The 21,667-nt window shown below is 52.4% G+C and overlaps 8 protein-coding genes across 8 annotated transcripts; 2 read left to right on the plus strand and 6 right to left on the minus strand.

Moving 5' to 3' along the window:
- Positions 1-790: 790 nt before the first annotated feature.
- BDP55DRAFT_724631 (PA domain-containing protein) lies at positions 791-3,595 on the plus strand (the record flags this gene model as incomplete). Its single annotated transcript, XM_060578912.1, has 2 exons — positions 791-3,313; positions 3,389-3,595. 2 exons carry the CDS (start codon positions 791-793, stop codon positions 3,593-3,595), a joined length of 2,730 nt encoding a protein of 909 aa, XP_060434768.1.
- An 885-nt stretch (positions 3,596-4,480) lies between these two features.
- On the minus strand, positions 4,481-7,751 carry BDP55DRAFT_602440 (vacuolar protein sorting-associated protein 35; the record flags this gene model as incomplete). The annotated part of the gene is made up of 4 exons (XM_060571062.1): positions 7,239-7,751; positions 4,908-7,131; positions 4,710-4,856; positions 4,481-4,645 (listed from the first exon to the last, which is right to left on the minus strand). The coding sequence occupies exons 1-4, from the start codon at positions 7,373-7,375 to the stop codon at positions 4,481-4,483; spliced, it is 2,673 nt and encodes an 890-aa protein (XP_060434769.1). The 5' UTR covers positions 7,376-7,751.
- A 796-nt stretch (positions 7,752-8,547) lies between these two features.
- Positions 8,548-9,704, minus strand: BDP55DRAFT_317378 (uncharacterized protein). The gene has a single exon (XM_060566733.1). It carries the CDS (start codon positions 9,601-9,603, stop codon positions 8,779-8,781), a length of 825 nt encoding a protein of 274 aa, XP_060434770.1. The 5' UTR covers positions 9,604-9,704; the 3' UTR covers positions 8,548-8,778.
- Positions 9,705-11,910: 2,206 nt separating this feature from the next.
- BDP55DRAFT_627744 (uncharacterized protein) lies at positions 11,911-12,273 on the minus strand (the record flags this gene model as incomplete). Its single annotated transcript, XM_060571799.1, has 1 exon — positions 11,911-12,273. One exon carries the CDS (start codon positions 12,271-12,273, stop codon positions 11,911-11,913), a length of 363 nt encoding a protein of 120 aa, XP_060434771.1.
- A 1,250-nt stretch (positions 12,274-13,523) lies between these two features.
- Positions 13,524-14,348, minus strand: BDP55DRAFT_724634 (uncharacterized protein; the record flags this gene model as incomplete). The annotated part of the gene is made up of 1 exon (XM_060578913.1): positions 13,524-14,348. The coding sequence occupies one exon, from the start codon at positions 14,346-14,348 to the stop codon at positions 13,524-13,526; it is 825 nt and encodes a 274-aa protein (XP_060434772.1).
- An 836-nt stretch (positions 14,349-15,184) lies between these two features.
- BDP55DRAFT_764830 (uncharacterized protein) lies at positions 15,185-17,360 on the minus strand. Its single transcript, XM_060580928.1, has 3 exons — positions 16,857-17,360; positions 15,463-15,574; positions 15,185-15,395 (listed from the first exon to the last, which is right to left on the minus strand). Exons 1-3 carry the CDS (start codon positions 17,216-17,218, stop codon positions 15,312-15,314), a joined length of 558 nt encoding a protein of 185 aa, XP_060434773.1. The 5' UTR covers positions 17,219-17,360; the 3' UTR covers positions 15,185-15,311.
- Positions 17,361-18,564: 1,204 nt separating this feature from the next.
- Positions 18,565-19,302, plus strand: BDP55DRAFT_711649 (heat-labile enterotoxin alpha chain-domain-containing protein; the record flags this gene model as incomplete). The annotated part of the gene is made up of 1 exon (XM_060578185.1): positions 18,565-19,302. One exon carries the CDS (start codon positions 18,565-18,567, stop codon positions 19,300-19,302), a length of 738 nt encoding a protein of 245 aa, XP_060434774.1.
- Positions 19,303-20,710: 1,408 nt separating this feature from the next.
- Positions 20,711-21,190, minus strand: BDP55DRAFT_627748 (uncharacterized protein; the record flags this gene model as incomplete). Its single annotated transcript, XM_060571800.1, has 1 exon — positions 20,711-21,190. One exon carries the CDS (start codon positions 21,188-21,190, stop codon positions 20,711-20,713), a length of 480 nt encoding a protein of 159 aa, XP_060434775.1.
- Positions 21,191-21,667: the final 477 nt, after the last annotated feature.

Consider the following 21,667-nt stretch of genomic DNA (forward strand, 5'->3'; position numbering starts at 1 on the left):
GGGGGGGCCAAGAGTGGCTGTGCTGATGACATAATCGGGTCCATGGATATCCCGCTTATGTAACCATCAGCACGGCTGTTATTCGGCTCCCTCTCTCTCGTATCGTGCACGTATCCGTAATCCGTATGGCATCCCGCGGTTTCCTTTCTTTGACGAATCCGCGTAAGCTGCCTTAGGTAATCACGGAGAACCTGCTTTGTACATAAGCAGGAAATCACTGCCCAGAAAGACACTCGTCACTTTTGATTGGATAGCCCTGGCAAAGAAGGGGACTCTGCAGTGGGCAGAGTCACTAAACTGCGGCTGCACTCACTGGTCGCCAGTGGACTGGGACTGGAACTGCCTGGGGACCGGCCCACTGCCGCACGGAAGACGGGACAGTAGCACCTCCATGTTCATCCATGCCAAATCACGAACCTTCGTGTTTCGACATCGCCAGCCGCAGAGTCAATTCCACCTCCATCGAGCTCAGTCGTTGCCAGCGGATTCGACATTGAAAGTAGCCTCATCATCTAGCTCTTCCTAATCCTGTCGATCCGGTTAATGTCTGCCTGCTCCCAAGCAGCATCCATGGGACCCCTTTCTCTTCCGTCATAGTATTTCGATAGCGTCGTATGTTGCTGCGCCTTTCCAACACTCCTTTTCTCTCTATCTCCGCCGTCACCCGACCGACTCGATACCGCTCGTTTCACCTTCGCTGCCATACGGATGCCGATAGACGGCTTGTTTCGACTTCCCTTTGATACAGCGCAATTCTGATTCCTGCACCTGACCAGCGACAACCGCGACGATGCCGTCGGATCGCGATCACCGGTACGAATCTGTACCGCCAATCCCCAGTTACGATGAAGCCCTCGCCACAAGTGGCCCGGCCGATCCCTCCGAATGGCAACCCCCGCGCTCCCCGCTAGACGACCGTTCCCAGGCCGAGACGGAATCGCAGTCGCTGCTACACAGGAACGGCGTCGCAACTTCATCACGTCGCCCGAACGGTTACAGGCCGCCAACAGTCGAAACAGATGACGAAGATAGCTCATGGGGCAGTGACGACGATGGCGACGAGACGGCATACGTGCGCCGGGAGATGCAAGAGCTCGAGATAGGGGACGCCGACGACAGATCGCGCCCGTCAATATGGGGGAAACGGATACCATTCGCTCTCTCCTTATCACGCTGGAAGTGGTCTTGGCGATGGCGGATGCCAAATCTGCGTCCAACAATTCGACTGCCCTCGGGTTCGGGCGACAACTCAAACAATTCGAACGAGACGAATGCGACGACGACGAGACCGCGGTTTACGTTCCCTCAATGGGACAAGGATAAGGCGCGGACGGCCATTATCATTTTTGCCCGGGTGTTTGCTGTTGTCTTCGTCATGGGCATTCTTTATGCACTTTTCATGAGCGATCTTTTCACGAGCATGGCTAGGCGCATGAATGGCGGATTGCGCTTCAACCCCGAGGACGTACGCTTGTACGTGCAACAAAACGTTGAGGGCCGCCGACTGAAGGCGTCGGTAGCTCACTACACCAAATACGCCCACATGGCAGGAACTGAGGGCGACTACGCTCTGGCTATGGACGTCGAGTCCATGTTCACCAGAGCCGGGCTGGATTACGTCAACGTCGACGAATACTACGTATACATGAACTACCCAAAGGCCGGAGGACGCGCCGTGGAGATTATGGGCGATGACGGCAAGCCAAAATGGACTGCGAAGCTGGAGGAAGAAGAAATCGGGGGAGAAGCAGCTGGACACCAGACTTTTGTGTTCCACGGCCTCTCCAAGTCAGGAGACGTTAAGGGACCCCTGATATACGCCAACTACGGTGGGAGGTCTGATTTCAAGAAACTTGCGGACCACGGCATCGACACCAAGGGCGCGATCGCTCTTGTTCGTTATTATGGTCCCCAGGCAAACTTGGCTTTAAAGGTCAAGGCGGCAGAAGACGCTGGTTTCGCTGGCTGCATCGTGTACAGCGACCCTGCGGATGACGGCTTCAGATTGGGCGATGTCGCGCCGAACGGTCGCTTCATGCCCGCCGATGGTGTTCAGAGAGGCACCGTCGGGCTATCGAACTGGGTCCTTGGTGACCCCCTGACACCCGGCTGGGAGAGCAAGAAGAACTTGCCGCGCATGAAGCCCGATGAGAGCAAGGGTCTGACCAAGATCCCCAGTCTGCCCCTCGCATGGCGCGATGCACAGATCCTACTTCAGCATCTCAAGGGCCATGGCGAGCAGGTGCCAAAGGGATGGGCAGGAGGCGTTCCCGATATTGCCGAGTGGTGGACGGGTAACCTGTCTTCGCCCATTGTACGACTCAAGAACGACAACGACGTTGTGGAGCAGAAGGGTATCTGGAACGTTTATGGCAAAATCGAGGGCATCGAGCAGGATCAGAAGTCCATCATCATTGGAAACCACCGAGATGCTTGGTCCTTCGGCGCGACAGAACCTCACTCGGGCACGGCGGTGCTGATTGAGATGGCACGCATATTTGGCACACTCGTCTCCAAGGGATGGCGTCCTCTCCGAAGTATCGAATTCATGTCGTGGGACGCTGAGGAGTACAACATGATCGGCTCCACGGAATTCGTTGAGCACAACGACGAACTGCTCAGGCAAAACGCATTTGCCTATATCAACCTTGACTCTGCCGTAGCAGGCAGCGAGTTTCATGCCGCAGGATCCCCCGTCTTCAAACAGGCTGTCCTCCGCGTCATCGACCGCGTTTTCGACGCAAGCCTGAACGCGACCGTCCGTGACCTCTGGAATCAACGAGAAGGTGACTTGGAAGAGCTCGGAATGGACGGCGACTGGGCTCCCTTTCAGAACATTGCCGGCACCAGCTCTCTGGACCTAGGCTTCAGGGGCGCACGATTCCCCGCGCAATCCAGCTATGACAACTACGAATGGGTCCAGCGCATCGGTGACCCTGAGTTCGAGTACCACGTTATGATGGGCCAGATTGTCGGCCTCCTAATCCTGGAGCTCGCGGATAAGCCCATCTTACCATTTGACATGGTGGGCTACAGTGAGCGCATCGAGCGCTACATCAACGACCTGGCCAACTTTTGCGAGCACATGGGCGCGGGTACGCAAGACAAATTCTCGCTGGAGCCTCTCAAGAAGCTCATTGCGGCAACCAAGGTCAACGTCAAGGGCTTCTCCATGTGGGAGATGACGTGGGAGAGCACAGTCATGGGCGGCGGCGGCTGGGAGTCGGGCGATATGGGCGACAAGCGTATTCAGTTCAACAACCACATGGCTGACTTTGAGACGGCGTTGCTAGACCTTGAGCAGGGCGGTGGTGTAAGTTTTAAATCTTTCATTCCCACGTGTTTTTGTTCATGCTATTCTTGACTTTGAATGCTAACGGAATCATAGATGCCTGACCGTACACAATTCAAGCACGTCATCTTTGGACCCCAGGCCTGGTCTGGCAATAAACCCGTCACTTTTGCCGCTATCCGCGACGCCGTCGAGGCCGGCAACTGGGAACTCGCGAACAAGCTCGTCGAGAAGACAGCGCGCATCATCCAGAACGCCACAAATTCGCTGTCCGAATGGGAGAAGGCTGCAGAGAGCAGCTGATCCCAACACCACCTCCGTTGCTTGGCAGAATTCCGTTTTCTTGTGTGTTCTCGTATGAGGTTGGAGTGTGTTGAGTGTGTTTTGAGTGTCACATTTTTTGAATGCACGACACCATCCATGTACGAAGGGGGCCGCTTGCTCCCTATTCCTTTTTGTACGTCTTTCTTTTTCAAAAAAACTCCGTTTGGGGGCCATTCCGGGGTTCGATGGGCCTATTCGCGCCCGTCGCGAAAGCCTGCTGCCGACTCTGTTTGTTGTTTCTGGCATTGCAAGGAGTTTAGGGGGGGAAGGGGGATCCTGCTACTCAACACTATTGTTCCAAAGTTCTTTTTTTATGTTCCGAAGGTACGATAGTCGAAATTTTCAACACTGCCGCAGTCTGGTGGCATACGTGTAATTGCAACTACGTTTACCAGTGATGCCAACTGTTTTGATCGCTCATTCCGTGGGGTGTATACACGAGCATGGTATGACAAAAGCTTGAGCGCTTCAATTGGATAGCGGGAAACGGAACGAACGACACGTATATACAATCAAGGCCACAAGCCACATGCAAAGCTTTTTCATACCTCTTTCTGTACATGAACACATCCACAGATTCTTCTTGTTCCAATTCATTTGCATGCGCTTATCGTATGAACACGTTTTTCTTGACTCACACACTCTCTCCTCTCCTTCTGCTCCAATCTCCAAACCTCAACCAGGTTCTCATAACCCGTGTTGGCCTCTCGCCCCTTCGCCGCTGATTAAGAAACCCCTCTCCCGGTTCCTCTCCCTATCCCCTCCTTTCATTCTCCCTGCTCTCGTAAGGTGTGTCGTCATGTGGCAATTGGATTAGTGCTTCCCGCTGGCTTTAGCAACCAATCGGGTCCCAAATACCGGTGCTTATTTCGGGTACAAGACAATGCCGTCGTACTGCCGCCCCTTGATACTCTCGAGGATGTGGTAGAAATGACGTTTGCTGTTCTCGACCGAAGCCGAATCCTGCTGGTTGCCGGCGAGGTTGGAGTGAATGAGCTCGATGAGGCCGTTGAGGTATTTGGTGGTGACCTGTAGTCATGTCAGCACACAAAGTTCAGAGACAAAAATCTCGGCACAGAGAGTAGAAACTTACCGCCGCGTTCTGCTGCTCAAAATAGTACACATATCGGTCAAGAATTTCAACAAACAGCTCAATCGACGTCGCCGTCTCCATGCAAGAGTCAGCAACGCGCAGAGCTCTCTGGAGACATTCGAGCACTCTCTTGCCATCACGGTAGAGCTGAGAAGAGTTAGCAAGTGTCGCTTGATGGGGTACGCGCTCCCAACTCACTCCAGTCTCGTCGGCCTCGCCATTGACGGCCATGGGCGTGGCCCACCACAGATGACTAGCCAGGTAGACAGCACGGCACTGGTCCGGCTTTCGCAATAGCTTGCTGCCGTGCTGGGCGCACTTGGTGATGAGGGTGTCGTAGTTCTCCTTGCCAAAGTTTCTTGTTTGGTGCAGCGCCGTCGCGATAACGCAGACAGCTTGGAATTGCGCCTTGGAGTCCGAAATGGCCTCCTCGTAGACAGTGAAGGCTTGAGCGAAGAACTCGTATGCTACCTCCTCGAAGCCTGTCATGTCAGCTGTCTGACCGGATGCGCAGAACAGACGAAGGGCCAGCTCGGCAGCGCCGGCTCCGTTGACACGGGTGTACAGGGTGCTCAGGGCAGAGTGCATAAACTTGAAGAGGGCGTTGCTCTGGGTCTCCCAGTTGTCCTCGTAGTGTTCACGTGTCTTGAAGCGTCTTGCGAGCTTCATGCAAGCTGTGATGAGCGGCGGTGTCGTCGTGCGGATCCTCTCGTTGCCCTCGGAGTACGCCTTGCGAGTCATCTGCAACAGGCGGAACTGTGTGTCGTTGTCTTCGCCTTTAATGAGGTGGACAATTCTGGCCAGCCAACCTTGTTCCTCCATAGTCTCGTCGGTTTCGACAGCACGGCGCTGTGCAACGCCCGGGTAGTTGGAGGGTGTCTGGGAGCCCTCCTTAATGAGCACCTTCAAGACCTCCAACACATTCTCCATTTGGCTTGGGGTGGAGATCCGTGTCTGATCACGGAGAAGAGTGCGAGCCACCTCGCCAGCAACAGCACGGCGAGTCGGGTACGACTGTGACTGGAAAAGGGGAACGTAAGTGGGAAGAGAGAGAGCGGTAAAGATGGAAAGGTAGCGGTTGAGAGGCGCTTGTAGTAGAGCCAAGAGACTTTGCTGTGCCGGGGGAGAGTGAAGGTCGGCGTTGTTTGCGTTTTCCCGGACTTTGATCGTGGCATACTCGAGAATCTGGTTCACAAAGTCTAGCCTCTCGGGGTAGATGTTGAGTGCCAAGTTTGTCAGTGAGCAGAGCAACGCTATTGTGTCTGGGATGGGGAGATGCTGCGCATCCACCAAGTTTTTTACTTGGCTGAAGAAAATCTCGTACAGCTGCACGTTCTCCGGGATGCCCTTTTCTGCGTCAGCCCCTTCTCCATTGACGGCAGTCGCCTCAGTATCAGCGATCGAAGGAGCTGGCTCTTCCGGTGGGGGGAGGTCCTCTGCGGCACGGGCTTCGTTTTCGCTGCTCTCGTGCGCGGCACCGTTTGTATCGAGATCGAGGGGTTTCCCGTTCTCGTCCACACCTGAGCCCCCACCTGGCGCATGTGATGCCTTTTCGGCCTGCAATTTCGTCTTCTCCAGCAGAGCGGATAGTGCCTCCTCCTCCAGCTTGGCGCGGTCGCCTTCTCCGTCGTCCTTGGATTCGCGTTCGGCGTAATCTGACAAGCGGTCCATGAGACCGATAACAATAGCTTTGACATTGACGTGAGGATTCAGGCGTGAAACGGCTCCGAGGAATTGGTCCAGAGTGTGCAGGTGAAAGTCGTCGGGGAAGACCTGGGTGATGACTTCGAGCAGGTACTCCTGCGCCAGGACATCGCGACATTGCACAACCTGCTCTAGCAGAGGCGCCAGAATGCCTGATTTGTACGTCTCCAGGTCCACGAGTTGGCTCAGTCGGACGATGTTGCTTCCAACCAGTAGCTGAAGCTCTTTCCGCTCTCTTGTCCGTTGTTCGCGCTCGCGGGAATGGCCCTGGTGCTGCAGCCGCACCCAGAGCTTGTTCATCTCGACAAAGTTGGTGAGAATGAAGTTGATCGAGTCGGACAAGTTGCCCTCGGGGCCGTCACCATCTCCTGTCGGCAGGTAGTCTCTGGCCTGGCCCGAAAGGTAATATCTGAGGAACAGCCCGCGAATGGGATGTTGTACGCCCCTGCTCATATCCATCATATCTTTCATGAGTTCCTTGACAGGTGCGTCGGGGATAGACATGTAGGCGGTGCCGACGGTAATCATGAGGTACAGGCGCGGGATTATGTTGCCGGCATACTGAACGAGCTCGTACAGGTCGGCGAGATGGTTGACGGGGTGGTTCTCTCGGAGGTGAACGGAGAGGTAGCGCAAGGCGTCAAAGACGGCCATGTACAGCTCGTAGTACTGCTTCGGGCCCAGGCTGCTTGTGCGCAGCTCAGAAACTAGGGTGGAGCTGGACGAGGTGCATTGGACTGTCAGTCTCGACCATTGAAGCTTATCGGGGTATGAAGAGAAGCAGCCTAGGAGCTCCCGGGAATCCGGGAAACGGGAATGACGTACCAGCACTTGAGGGCGTCCATGAGCTTGCTCGGCGTGTCGAGACATTTGCGCATGAGGGCCGTCTGCTGGCGCACCGCGACCAGGGCATCCTCCAAGAGGCGAGCCTGGTCTTCCGGCGGCACGGGAGTCGCAGACATATCGAAGTCGAACCGGCGGGGTAGTTATCGATCGAGGCGACGTATGATGCTCAGCTGCGGCTCATTGATGGAGAGGACAAACGACAGCGTCGGAGATAATCGATTGCAGGTGAAGAAATTGCGCGATGGATGGGGACGCAGATATTGGAGGTGTGTCGTCGTCGCACGCGGCTGCGAAAAGGGTTACGAGGTAGGTCCGGGGGGGTTCGTTGGAAGGCTGACGATGGAGTCCTGTCAGGTTAGCAGTAGCTGGCTCGAGGCGAGTGCTAAGGACCGACCGGGCAGTGCTGCGGTGCGATGCGAGCTCGGTGGATTGAGCCGTGGCTGGAGAATGGCGCTGGAGTAGTGGAGTGAAGGCCAGACACTGGCTGGCGTGGACAGGAGAGTGGAGACTGTCCCCTGTGACGTGCCCGCCAGTGGGAGCTCGGAGAATCGAGCTGCCTAGATTCGTGCTTACCTTATGTAAGATATCCTTATGTAAGGCATCCTCATGAGTGAATAGAGCGATAAGATAAGCGCGAAACACGTGCTAGAGATTACGGTATCCGTACTCCGTACCTAGAAGTGCTATTCGGTAGACCAGGACCTCTCTGAGTGAGTTCAAAATGCAGTGAAATGCGGCTCGGCTACAGAGCCACTGAGTACCTAGTTCAATTCATATTTGGCAGCCGCATGTTTGTCTCTCTACCGGAAGGTCTTTTCCAGTACGGTAGACATGCTCGTTTCAAGCGAATGAGAATGTTCTCTTCTCATTGGGTTATTGAGTCCCTTACCACATTCGCGTCAACTCTGTATTCTCACTCCAGAGATGAGACTGGACAGGATGCTAGGCTGCAAATATCGGTAGGTAGCAAATATTCTATCCCGGTCGGTAGTCCAGTGCTCACGGCACGGGGCCAAGTTCCGGCCAGCGCCCCCCACCTTGGCTGCATCTGCCTGTAGATGCACTTCATTTTCTGCCTCTCAACAGAAACCAACCAAGTTGACAACTTGACAATCAATACAGGCAGAGTTAGCTCAGTCTGTTCATATGGCTCGGGTAACATCACGGTCATCACCAACGGACAAAAGTCCCTATCACATGTCATCTGTCAATTCGTCTATTCGTTTCAGTTTCTCCCATTACGTAGCTTGCTAGTGCGATGTACCCGTAAATTGAGGAAGCACCTTTGCAAATCCGTATCTTCACATCCCCCAATGATACCATGCCGTGTGCTTACTCCGTACCCATGTGCCAGTGCCGCATCATGTAGGATATGTGTGTTCATGAACCCCTTACTCCAACAAAACGCCATCCAAATCCAGATAGTACTCCGCATTCTCTCCATTTTTGCTCCATCCCCGCAATCAGTGGGCTCGTGTCCATACTCGCCCGATTTCCCGAGTGGGAAGGCCCAACAGTCTCAAGCTGTAAGAGACGCAGCCGTGGCAGGAAGCCCGCAATCCGTCTGCAAATACCCAACAAGCGCCGTATCAATTGACGCGGAAAACGCAGCAAACAGCAGCGTTGCAGTCGTTCCGGGCGCGGGGAGATGCCGTATCCTCGGCACAATCTCCAGCTTCTCAATCCCCTCGACCTTGGCCAACTCAGCGACCCACTCCATGCTATCGTGCTTAATGAGCGCCAACAGCCTCAGGTCCGAGACGCTCAGCGCCTGCGGCCCCTCCCACGCCGCCGTCGGTCTTCCGCCCTCGACAACGATGCGCAGCCTTGGTATCATCTTATCCAGCCGGCGGAGGTAGGCGCACATGGTCGCCCAGTCCAGTCTATCGCTCTCGCTATTGCAGTGCATCACAGGCCCGTCCTTGCGAATCGTGAGTTCCTGGATCGCAGAGCGGGATGATGGCGTCAAATCTTTGAGGAAGGGCACCACGGCCTCAACATCGCTACCGAAATCGAAGCCGTGAGGACGGCCGTAGAGGAGGTGGCTCGTCTCGCGGTGGATGCGGCGGTTGACGGCCATGATTTCCGGGTGCATTACGGACTTGGTGCTGGCCGGGTGGTGATGTGCGTATGTCGTCTCGAAGCATTGCCTGTGGAACGACCTCTCGATAATGCGGTACGAGGTACGGCGGTAGGTGCTCAGGGCACCGGTATGCAAATGGTACATTGCCTTGTTGCGGACGGCAAGTCTTCTTTCGCTGGCATCGTCGAGAAGGTATTCGTAGATCATGATGCGGATTTCGGCGGGGATTCGCATCAAGGGGGATTGCTCTTCATCCATCATGAAATCGTGGGGTTACGAGGTGTGGGAACTTGGGGTCGAAATCTGGGGTCGGAACTCGGGTGGGTTAGACGGGGAACAGTCCTCGGGTCAATGAAATTGTTGTCTGGATATCTGAACACAGCACAGCAGCGATCAATGCAGACAGAGAAGCATAACGGAATCGGAAGAAGAGAGAAAAGGGCGGAATTGGGAAAAACAAGAGATGGAAAGAGGGCCATCGGCTGGTCTTATGGCATCCATCGTGGACGGCAGGTGCCCCTGCGAAGGTGAGCGTGACATGTCTTTCCGAATTGGTACACCCACGCGTTCCGAGAAGGAGCCAAGGAGAGGGGTCCATCAAGGTGCCTTCTTAGTTGATGGCATTTGCACTTGTCTCTGCCCAAGTGGTCCTTCCCCCCGAGTCGGAAACATCCCATCGGCCAATGACTCTTTCTCTTCCTTTTGATGGGCAAAACTCCTTTGCAATTGCAGTTGCAGTCTTAGTTGCAGTGTGAACATCCAACCGCTGTGCCGCATGCACACGCGGAGTCCCGACCTTGGCCGTCAAGGTCCCCTTGTTGGGGATGGAGGTGTGGATCTCCCCGACCTCACCTCACCTCACTTTCCGGTACCTTAGTGCCAACTTACCTTTCCTCATAGGCCTGGCCTGGACAGTCAGAATCCCTCGTTGGAGAATGGGTGTGGGAGCTATTTCACCCTGCACAACGGGGACTCACCAATACACGAACACCTGCGCAAACCAACCGAATCAGCGTGAATGCAACTTGTACAATCAGCCCTGCAACATACAGCAAATAATATGCAATGTTCCACTGGGTGCTTACCGGCTGACTCCTCGCGAGCATGATAAGCAATCCTTCTTTCACTAGTGTAATCTACTATCAGTGCTTACCTATGGATCGTCTTGTATCGTATCTGGTTCCAACCAACGCTGCCCGCCGTCCATTACCTCGGCCCTTGTTTCGGACCAGCGCTTACGGCTCCGCAGGTCACCCGGTGTTCCACAATTTTAGGATCACGGGGACCACCGGGACACCTCCGCTTCAAGGTTCCGATGCCCTTCGGCAGCCACTTCAAAAAAAGAAAAAAATCCAGATATCCGATGTCATTCACCTCAACAACTACCTGGACTATGTCAACCTGGTGTTTCAGCAGAATTCCGTTTCTCATTCAATACCTCGAAATTAAGTGCTCAGACGCAATGCATCAATGTCTGTTGAACTCCTCAATGGAAACTTGCCATTCGAACTTGAAAACACTTCGGGTTGCGTTTCAATGCCAATTGCCAAACTGACCTGCAGTCGTGGGTAGGATTCTGCTTGCACGAGAAATCGAATATATGATGAGCAAACGCCGCCGACCACCCTTCCAAGGTCAGGTCTACGATGCGTGTGTGGACGATTGAGACGACTATATTTCTCCCACTTGTTCCAGCCCTCTGATACATGGGCAGAGATGGCCATCATTTTCTTTTCTAGATCTGAGATATGTGTCATTGATGAAAGACTTGTTTGTAGGAGGCTATCATCAGCTTGAACCCAAGGGGGACCTGGTCTCTCACGGAAATACGACTAAGAGTTGAAAAGTCCAAATACTCCGAGTGATACACTTCATTAGTGAGTATAAGGAGATTTCTAAATAGTAACTTTAAGTCTCACAGTTTCGACTACTGCATCCTCCCGTTCGTTGAGCAACCTCCAGACTCACTGAGAACTCGCCAGGGACTTGGCATACGCCCTAGTCATCCGTGACCGTTTGACCAAAGCTCCACCAAATTTTTTTGATACAAGCCTGACTTGCGCTCCCCGAGTTCCTTCAGCCTTGGTCAATTTGGGGCCTGCGTTCCCGTAGCTTCAGCTTACTCTGTAAGAGCCATCAGCTGGAAAACGGCGCTATCCTCGACTCCCGACCGTCCGGCAACTTCATCCCGCCAGACCCTGCCAAAAGTATCGTCTTCGTACCATCAACACCTAACCCCTCCTCTCCATTGACTTGATCGCCAAAGACGATTGGGACCCTCGTGAGCCCGATAGGTATCTCACTTTGATCGATGACCGGAAACTCGTGAACCCCGGATTCATCCAGTCTCTGCCATTTCTCATCAGCAAAAGAGTATTCCCGCTGCAACTCCACGTCGCTATAAGCCTTGTGCTTCGTCCCATCAGCTTTCCACCAGCAAAAGGCCGTCAGCCAGCCAGAAAATTGACTACCGATCCCGACATGCCGCTTCCACCCGAGTGACACGCCCGCGCGAAAAGGTCGCGCACGTCGTCATCCTCTGGCCGATCAAAGCTATCCACCATCATATTAACCACCACAGTGAGACAGCGCGACCACTCGAATATAGATGATCCTTCGAATCCCGCAACAGTTAGCGCGACCAGGCGCGTTGACGAAGAAGCTGAACAGGACGAGGATGGCTAGCCAGACATCATCGAGTCTTAGTTTTAGGTGTAGGTGCTTTCCCCAGGCGCGGAGGACCGTGTTCACGAATCCGTTTCTGAAGGCTACGATGGTGTCGCTATCTGCGTCGGAGATGGATGCTTGGATTGGATCTCGCCCATAATCACCATTCTCGAGAGACAGATGCTTGTAGAACTCTTGACGTGATGATGGCTTCTCTGTACATTTGCCCGCGACTACGCCGTTTGGTCGGATGACGGTTGGCATTGTCAATAACTAGGTTGAGACGGCTGTTCCAAACTTTGAGTCAAAGTTGGACGGTCTGGGGATGTGAAGAGGCGCGCGGAACTTGAGGTTGACAGGATTGTTGACGGCTCCATAGTGGGCTTGCGTACTCTTATACACAATACGGCGCGTGCGACATGACGTTGGCTGTTGGTTCCTAACTGCCAAGAGACTGATGGTGGAGCTGATATGCTCTAGACTCCTCACTGCAGCCTACTCTGGCTGGCCACCATGGACTGTGCCGCATACGCGCACGACATAAGATCTCGTGTAAATACGTGATTTGATGCTTGGAAGGATCCAATATGAAGTCGATATGTGTCTTATTGATTTTCGCCCATGCTATTTGGAGCAGCCGGGCAGCAGGACCGCGATGAACCAAAATGTACTCGAGCTTCACTTTTGACTTTACCATGCGTTGCACTCCACATACATCAGGTAAGCAGAGTGCTTATGTCACGATTTGGCTCTCGCGATAATGAATCTACGCTGTGGGCAGACAAACAACTTAATGCAAGGAATGGGAGATTGAGCTTTGGGTGTTGGATGTGAAATATTATAGCGCTATCCGTGTTGCCGCTAGGCAAGTTCTTTGAAACATAGCCCTGGTGCATTGCCAAAAGCTAAGACCAGCTAGAATCACACAAAGACCATGGAGAATTTCTCAAAGTATGAAGTAAACTCAAATCCTGTAGTTTATTTCGTTGGCATCTCTTTGTTTTAGCGTTGATAAAGCAGGGTCGATAGAGTTTGGAACGGCCGTGGAAACCGTGGGAACTGTGAGGACTTAGGCGAGAGGCCAAAGGACCATCGCTACCCCTGAACAGGACAACCTCTTGACTAAACCTAGAATCAACGTCGCAAAAATCGAATACTATATCTATCGGTCTCAAAAGGAAGGTGACTAGTCATCGTCATTTTTGGAGTGATTTACCTACACAAGAGTCTCAGGCAGGCGCAGACTCCTCAGTAAACTCCTCAGCGTAGGCCTCATAGGTATTATCGCACACTTCCATATTAATACACATTTTGTTCCGGTGTTTGTTCCAGGTGTAGGAAAAGGCTCAAACACAGATTGATTGCCAATATAAATCTTCGTACGCTACTTCATTTTATCTATATTCACTAGAGAAAACACAATTCGCCGCTCACCAGCCCCTCGTGGGCAGGCTCCTCGTCTACACGACCCCGATTTCCGTCTGGATCACAGTCATGTTGCTGACTTATCTGGCTCAAACTACAGCAGCAATCTGGCTATCCTTGAACCGATCGGCTTCTCGTTTGAGCATGAGAATACAGCTGGCGACGATGAAAGCCTCGGCATCCTTGATGGTCGTTTTCTTGTCATCCATCCACATTCCAAGGTTCATGATCAAGCGGCCGCCATTGCCGCCCATCCAGCGACTGGTGCCTTGGGTACGAAGCTCCGCGTTGCGCACAAGCTGAGCGACTGGGACGCCGTGCTTGCCTACCTTCCCATTACTAGCCAAAGCCGAGGCGGCGTCGTCGGTGCGTTCCAGAACCAGGAGCGAGGACGCTTCAGAGGCTTCCTTGCGCTCGTCGCGCCCGCCGTAGCGCCACTCGAAGGTGCCGAACGACGTCTTGAGTTCCTGTGTGCGCGATATCAAGTTACGACTTTTAACCTCGACTACCTCGCAAACGAGATGGTCCGATTCGATTGCCTCTTCCACCGTGGCAGTAGTTCCCGGGGATAGGATCCTCATCCTGGGACGCCGACCAGGGCCCCATCGGTAAATCGTTGATATCAAAGGTGTTTGGCTGGAGTCGGCCCCGCGGACGAGAGCGCAGGAGTTGGAGTTCTTTTTCAGCCGAATGGATGTGTACTCTAGCTCTCCAGAGCCGAAACGGTACACGGAGATATTTTCCAGCACGTTGCCCGTGAGGGCCTGATTCGTGTCATAGCCAATGGCATGGATGTCAAGTTGGCTAATTGTACCACTGTCGCTTGGTGACACGAAACTTCCCGAATTGACCGCTTCCTTGTAACCAGGAGGCGCGTCACCGTAGTCCGAGTTCCCAGACGAGACTGAGCTCATGATAAAGATTGAAAGTATAGGGATAATAGGGAAGCCTCGACTGCCGTGGTTTCAATAGTTTTGGATCGAGTCGTTCGACTTTTGTTTGGGAAAAGATTTGGCTACGTTGATCGCTTAGTGTTGAAGAAGTTCTGGGTGGTGATACGTCCGTTGAACTGTCTTTGACAAGTGTTTGTGAAGTTGAGGGACGTCTCGGCGTCCCTTGGCAAGTGATATATAGCAGTTCTGGGTGACAGTGACGTTGTAACAGACAGAATGAGGCTATTCCCATTTTGGCAAATGTGCTGGAGGCAGTGAGCACTACCCGGCGCTAAGCCTTAAGAGGATAATTCATGTCACTCAATGGGTGTCACAATGGCAGCCGCTAATTGGCGACCGCTGGAATCCGAATCTGTCGCAAAATGAGGTCGGTGGCGTAGCATGTGCTGCGGCGGGGCGTTTTTGGCTGGTGTCTAGACATTTCGAGGAGATCATCCAGGCGCCTCACCAACTGCCCCAGTACCTAGTATGTTACCGTACAACGCTGGCTACTTATACTTCACATCAAGGCGGTATTAATGTCTGGAAACATAAGATTGGGGGCAGAGTATTACATGTGATGGATTCATGTTGGCAGAAAATACATCAATCAACCATACGGGGACATTGAGCTGACAAATCTGTAGTTGAACCAACATTCGGACAAGATTATCGCACGAGGCGACTCGGGGCAGCGTAGATAACTTGGGTGCTTGAGTAATTTCACTTCACTCACAGGAGATGGCGCATTGTGTATAATCAACAGATCGAGGCGTATATCAGTCAAGATCCGAGTCAACTAACAAAAACCTCAAGTCGCTTCAGGAAGATTTCATAAAACCTGCTGCCCATGATATCCAGATTCCAATCTCCAACAGCCTTGATAATGTGTGAGAGGCCTCGGCAATTCCCCGTTGCGCCACCAACCTTCGCACCCTTGATAAATCAGAAGTTGCAGGTGGACGTGCTCTGCTGGCGACAGCATTGACTGAAGCCGAAGAGTCCTACTTCAAGCGCGCACTCGTGTTGCTGTTCCCATGAAATTAGTCCTGATCTCAAATCAAGAAAGTCGAGGCTCCACTGGGCAAATACTTACACCCTGCATGTTACCCTCCGAAGCCTGGCAACATCTCTCAGTCTGATCGTCCATGGGTACAACCTGGTCCTGGTCGTTGCTAACGCAGCAGTAAATCGTCTGAGCTGCGGCACTAAAATCAAAATATGTGATTAGCCATGTCGGTGTCGGATGAACCGAGATCAAGTGTAGAAGAACCTGGCAGCGAAGCAAGCGGCGATGAGGGTTGCAACACGCATTTTGACGGTGGATGATTGAATAGAGAGTTAAGTGAGTGTGATTCTAGTGAATGTGGTGATGAAGACAGAGTACTGATGGACGGCCGATGGGTGTTTTCAAGTGGCCAGTAACGGGCGAGGTTGACAGCATATTAATATCGGAATTGATACTTGTATGTCTGACAGTACCTACATACTGTAGAAAGCTCTTCTTAGAAATCTCTGCTTACGTGCACCTTTGCTCAGCCATGTAAACGAGGTTTACGAGCTTGGCGACTTTAAGCCGAAAGACCAGGCTAGATGCATCGTACCACAACGACCGACTCATGAGCTATAGTCTAGTACCTATGCGGCAGGACTTTATTAAACATCCAATACATTGTCGGGGTATACCAAGTGATCTACACTATACAATTACACGGATCATAAATAGTATCAACCGAAAGCGAAAGTCGGCCTGGCAATGACGACGTGGGTGGGGAATAAGGACTTTTAGGGTTCACCTCTTCGGGGTATTAAGATGAACCACGATATAGACTCTTGAAACCCGGTCCCTGGTAATTGAATTGTGGAACTCGCCTTGTTGCTTCAGAATTAAGGTTGGCCGAGAGTCCGACTACGTTGCCGATAAGAAATCTGACACATGAGCCAGGAATAGACTTTGGGCAAATGCCAGCACGTGAACAAGTTTTACGCACTTTCACGATTTCGCGCGTGTTTGCAGTATATGAGAATCGCCGACAAACATCTGCGGGAGCCGCCTGGGCGAAAAGCTTGCGGGCATGCGGACAGGGAATTGACCCGACTGTCGACTAAACATATGAACGAGAATCCAGAGGCCGCGGCCTTACCACGGCCCTGCCGCCGTCATTCTCAACTAAGTTGGATGCGCAGTGCCTCGAGCTAGACCATTCCTGACATGGAAGCTATATCGACATCATACGAGGCAAACCTAGTCGAGTTAATGTGCAAAGATCAACCGACGTGCATTGCTTTCTAAGGCTGAACATGCACGGAAGGTACAACGTTAGCGCCTCAAGTGTGCCACAAGACATATGCATAACACCACTATGGCACTTCTCTGGCTTAATAATAGGTTCGTCAACCTCGGGCTCGGTTCATCTCCGTCCGTTTATTTCTCCAACTAGGTAACAAACATTTACCAACTTGGGAATATCTCAAACTTGCGCGGCTTACAAGTCACAGCCCAGCACGCCCCGACAGAGTTTAGTCGCTAGTTCCTTGGCCTCTTCCTCGGTTGCGAGAAACTGACCCTCTCCCTTATCCCAAGTGAGTTCGGTTATAGTGGCATGGCGTTCATCGGTAGGTGCAGTTACGTCGCCCCCATCTGGAGCCGCCAAGACCACGTTCATGCGAAACTGTTCATCCCCAGTCCAGCTCCTGTGTAGGTGGACTACGAAGTCGCCGCGGGCGTCCGGCTTATCCGCGCGGCACATCCAGCGGTCTTCCATTTGCGATGGCTGGAAGCCTTTGAGGAGCTTCTCGGCATCGTTGCGAGAAACGCTGAGGTTCCAGTTGGTGGTGGCGGGGTTCCTCATGGTTGTTGATGTTGTGATCGGTGATTGAGTGGGTTTGAGGCTGATAGCGGGCCTTATGACAAGTCTGAGAAGAGGACACGTGGGGCTTCGAGGACGGCTAGAAGGTAGGATGTGTGAGATCTGAGATGACGAGAAGGATAAGGGTATTGCTCAATTTTGACGACTTGGGACGATGGAAGAGGGCTGATGTGGGCTTTGGAAACCTCGGAATAGACCCATCTACACCTGAGTCTTGATATACTTTTCGTTTACGCTTTAGGTAGCCAGCCCAGAGCATTGAGAACTCTGGCGGCATCATTTTCCTGTTGTGGATTACAAGGCAGTCGGAAGTTTTGCGGCAGGGCAGGATGCTTGTGCGGCCTCTGCGGGATCGGAATCGGGGGCTGAAATATGGAACACCGCTAGGGCCATCACATCAGGGGTGTTTAGGAGTATATTAAACAACACGCGCGAATTGGTATGGGCCCAGGCTTACAATATCGGGCCACGGTCTAATCCACGCAGTACTGGACATGGGGCTGGGAGATATTTGTTTTGTCATCCATGCCATAAGGCCGTCCTTTCAGCTGCGAGCGATACGTATCGTCCAGTAGCCGTCGACCTCATCCTGACCACGATCGAAGTCGTCTGATGTGACATACTGGGATAGCCATTTTCGGATAGCCCTTCAAGGCTGTCTTTAGGTGCCAAGAAACACCGCGACCGCCAAGAGCTGTCCGTATAGCTAAATACGAGACATGTCTCCGGATAGCTATGATAAGGTTTTTGGGGGTTGATCAAAATGCTAACGGCGTTGAAGCCATGTCAATAACGCAAGAGGTGGTCCATAACCGAGTGGAGGTGTAATAAATTATAAATGTTGAATTGACTTTCACAGATCTTTCCAATGTTGGCCTAGTTGGCAATCTTTTGCGATTGTGACTATAGCTTATGTCTGATGACAACTCGTCTCGTCTTGACAGAGCCAAGCTGGAGTAGAGGCTTAGACAAAAAACTTGAACGGAGTTGTCGTGTCGGCAGTTCGTCTCGGTCTCGGGATGCCCGCCATGCTCCATCCCGACTTGACGATGTTCGGCGACTAGAAGCCTGCAACTGAGATCTCAGGCACAATAATCTTTTAAGACAGAACCACTGAGGATCATAGGCAACAGGGTAAGTATAAAGATAGGATGTCTTCTCGTCAACTCACTTACATCTTATATCATCACCATCATCACACTCTTTATCAGCTCAACTACGAGCCTCGCCTCTACCTCTCATTGACTCGGCTGTTTTCCAAGCCTTGTCTTACATTCTTTTTCCTTCTTCACCAATTTGTCTGACCGTTAATGCGGTTTGTCATCGACATGATATCTCTCAACAACCTTTTTGTTGTGCTTCTTCTCCAACTATGGACTGCAGTTTGCAATGCCCAGTTCAGCGTGTGGCGCGCCGACACCAGAACTCCCACCGAGATGCGCGCCGCCGGTCTCTTCGCCCCAAGAGGAGCCAGCCAGATCCTCCAGATCGTCCCCAACGTCAGCATGTATAACCACGCCGTCGGCGCCGACAACGGTGCCAGCCGTGACAACGACGGCTACGTCTCCACCACTGCCAGCGAGACCACCGCCATCGGCTTTCTCAACAACATGTTCAGAGGCAACGGCTACGTCTACGAGATTGCGGCCGCGGCCAACTTCATCCAGGTCTCCGGCACCCTCGGCGAGTTCAGCCCGTACCCCAACGAACAAGAGTACGCGGCGCTCGGCGGCTTCAGCTGGGACCAGGTCATCCGCTGGAGACACTACACCAACGGCGTCGAGGATGGCTCGCTGGAGGATAACAGAGAGTATGAGGGCCGCATCTACAACAACCTGAGACCCACCAACACCATGCCTAGTCTTGCTGGCTTCCCCGCCGGTCACCGTGCCTGGACCTTGTCTCCCTGGAACGCGTTTGCTCAGGGTGGCGCCGGCTGCGGTGGTGGTAACGCTGCCCGCACTCTCTTCGTTCGCCAGGGTACTTGCAGCCCTAAGGAGGATGCCGAGACTGTTGCCAAGAGGTTCATCGATGAGAACTGCTGGGCCAAGTCCGACTGCGGTTAAACATCGAGGATTGGCTATACTGGTTGAGCTTTCGGTCTTAAAGGGATTATTTGACAGTAACTAGCCATGCCTCTCAAAGCAGGAATGCAGCTTGAGAACGAGGAATACCCAATCAGAGCCGAGGCCATCGAGGGATTGGATAGGAGAGGGAAGGTAAATAGTCGAGGAATAGTCTAGGGGAGGCTGCAATGTCTTTACCATTGCTGATATTGTTTGGGTGTGATTTCTTTTTCACTAGGTGTCTCTTTATTAGAAGATAGTAAAGATATACATCTATTAGAAAATCCTAGGTTTCTTCCGTGTGAGCTATTCAAGACCTCCTGAAACTGGGAGGACAGACGAACACAGATAGATTTAATCTACTCAAATAAGCACATGAACTCAACTACACATGCCTAGGTAGCTGGAAACAGACCCACTGGAAGTCCATTTTAGGTTACGAGGCTTTGTAATGTGCGGTAAAGGGTACTCAGGGCTTTGGAATTGCCCATGAGCTTTGCGGCAGAAAACGGGCTGACTTATAAAGGGCAACCTTGGCTTTAAGCGACGGACCTCTTGGGTCATACAGGTAGAAAAAAAAGGCTTTGGTGTGAATTTAGGCTCAAGGTTCGAATTCTTATGATCGCATAGCATTTAGAATGGGTTGGCCATGGATTGGAAAGGTCTGCCGCTTCGAACTTCCAGTCGATGTTAAGTCAGGCTATCTAGGAAAACGAGACATTGAAACTGCCGTAATCAAGAAGAGAAGATACTTGAGTTGTTGAATCAGAGACTTGAAACCCTCAATTTGTAGCTATACAGGAAAGACAATGGAATACTCTTCGGAGCACACCCCGCAACCATATTTATCCAAGGTGTGTTCACTCTTTCATCTGTCAAACTTCCCTTCTCATTCAGGGAAGATTCGCAGAAGTTCTACACACATTAAAGGGCTTTATTGGCCATTCAATGCGACAAATACAGCCCAAGGGATGCAAACCCAAGACCTATCCCAAACAGTAACTTGAACTTCCTTATGCTATTGTTATCTTGAGGCCGGGACACATGTGTTAGCGGGCATCACGATGGATGTGGCCCTTGTGAATCTCAACCTAGGTCACCATCTTAGTAGTTTTGATCATACGGCTTTGATTCACAAAAAGCATTGTGGTCACAGAGGAACAGCACTAGCGACTGAGAAAGCCTTTGTTGATAACTCAATGTAGTGAATTCTGTCGATGTGTGATTATCCTCAAGGTCTTCAGTCCACCTTGCCGTACCCAGCCAAACTCGGCCCAGGTCTCGAAGAACTTCAGGAAAACCCGATTTCTCTGTGGCGATGAGACGATCTTTCCAAGTTTAGAAGCAACCTGCTCACAATCCAAGTGAAGTATGTGTAAAGCCTGAACCTCCTCGGTATCTCCTTCCCTTAAATCTGGCCATCCATGGTAACAGGGTTCTCCAGCTTCGGCTTGATATCCTCGGAAGTGGTATCCGCCAGCTCCTCCTTGACCTTGGCAATACGAGCCTTCTTCTTGGAAGGCGTATCCTGCTCCTCGGCATTCTCGCCATCCTCCTCGTCGGAAGGCGCCTTCTTCTTCGGGGTGCGCTTGACACGGGGCTTCTTGACCGGGGTGCTGCCGTCGTTGCCAGCGGTAGAAGAGCCCTCGCCAGTGGCAGAGGGGCCACCAGGGCCGGTGAACCAGGTAGGGTGCTGTTTGACGGCAGTAGCGACGCGAGTGCGAGCGGCGTTGGCGCTGGCGGAGCCGAGCTTGACGGCGAGGGCGTCGTAATCAATGGAAGGGCGGTTCATGATCTCCATCATGGCGAACATGAGCTTGATCTCAGAGTCAGTAAGGTCAAGACCACCGGCGGCAGCACCGGCATCGGAGTTCTTCTTGGGAGGCATGGCTGTCCGTCTGAGGATGATGTTAGCTACCGGGCAGAGAGCTCGTGAATTACAGACAAAGGGAGGGACTAACAGTGGTAATGTATGTACTAGCTGTACTAATGAATGAGGTGAACAGAGCTGGTGAAGTAATAGTGTGAAAGGCACAGTGAGTATGATGTATTGGATTAAAGAAAGAGGAAAAGTTTGGTGAGAGGGAGAAGAAGCCTTTTTGTATGCGAGCGAAGAGAAGAAAGGTCAAAGGGGCACCGCACCGGTCGTGAGCAGGGCAGCAAATGTAAGGAACATCTACAATTAACCAAGGCAGGTAGGCGCACCTTAAATTCACGAATGGAAGGAACATCCCACATGGCTTTATTCTCGGGTAGGCAGGCGCAGCTTTGAAGACCTTCCGCGAAATTGTATTCAATTATTCAGGCTACCTTATAGGAAAACACCATGACTGTTCCTATCGGGAAAGTAGCGAGATAGACTAGA

The sequence above is a fragment of the Colletotrichum godetiae genome, assembly GCF_030913485.1.
Source record: "Colletotrichum godetiae strain CBS 193.32 chromosome Unknown BDP55scaffold_5, whole genome shotgun sequence".
NCBI lineage: Eukaryota > Fungi > Ascomycota > Sordariomycetes > Glomerellales > Glomerellaceae > Colletotrichum > Colletotrichum godetiae.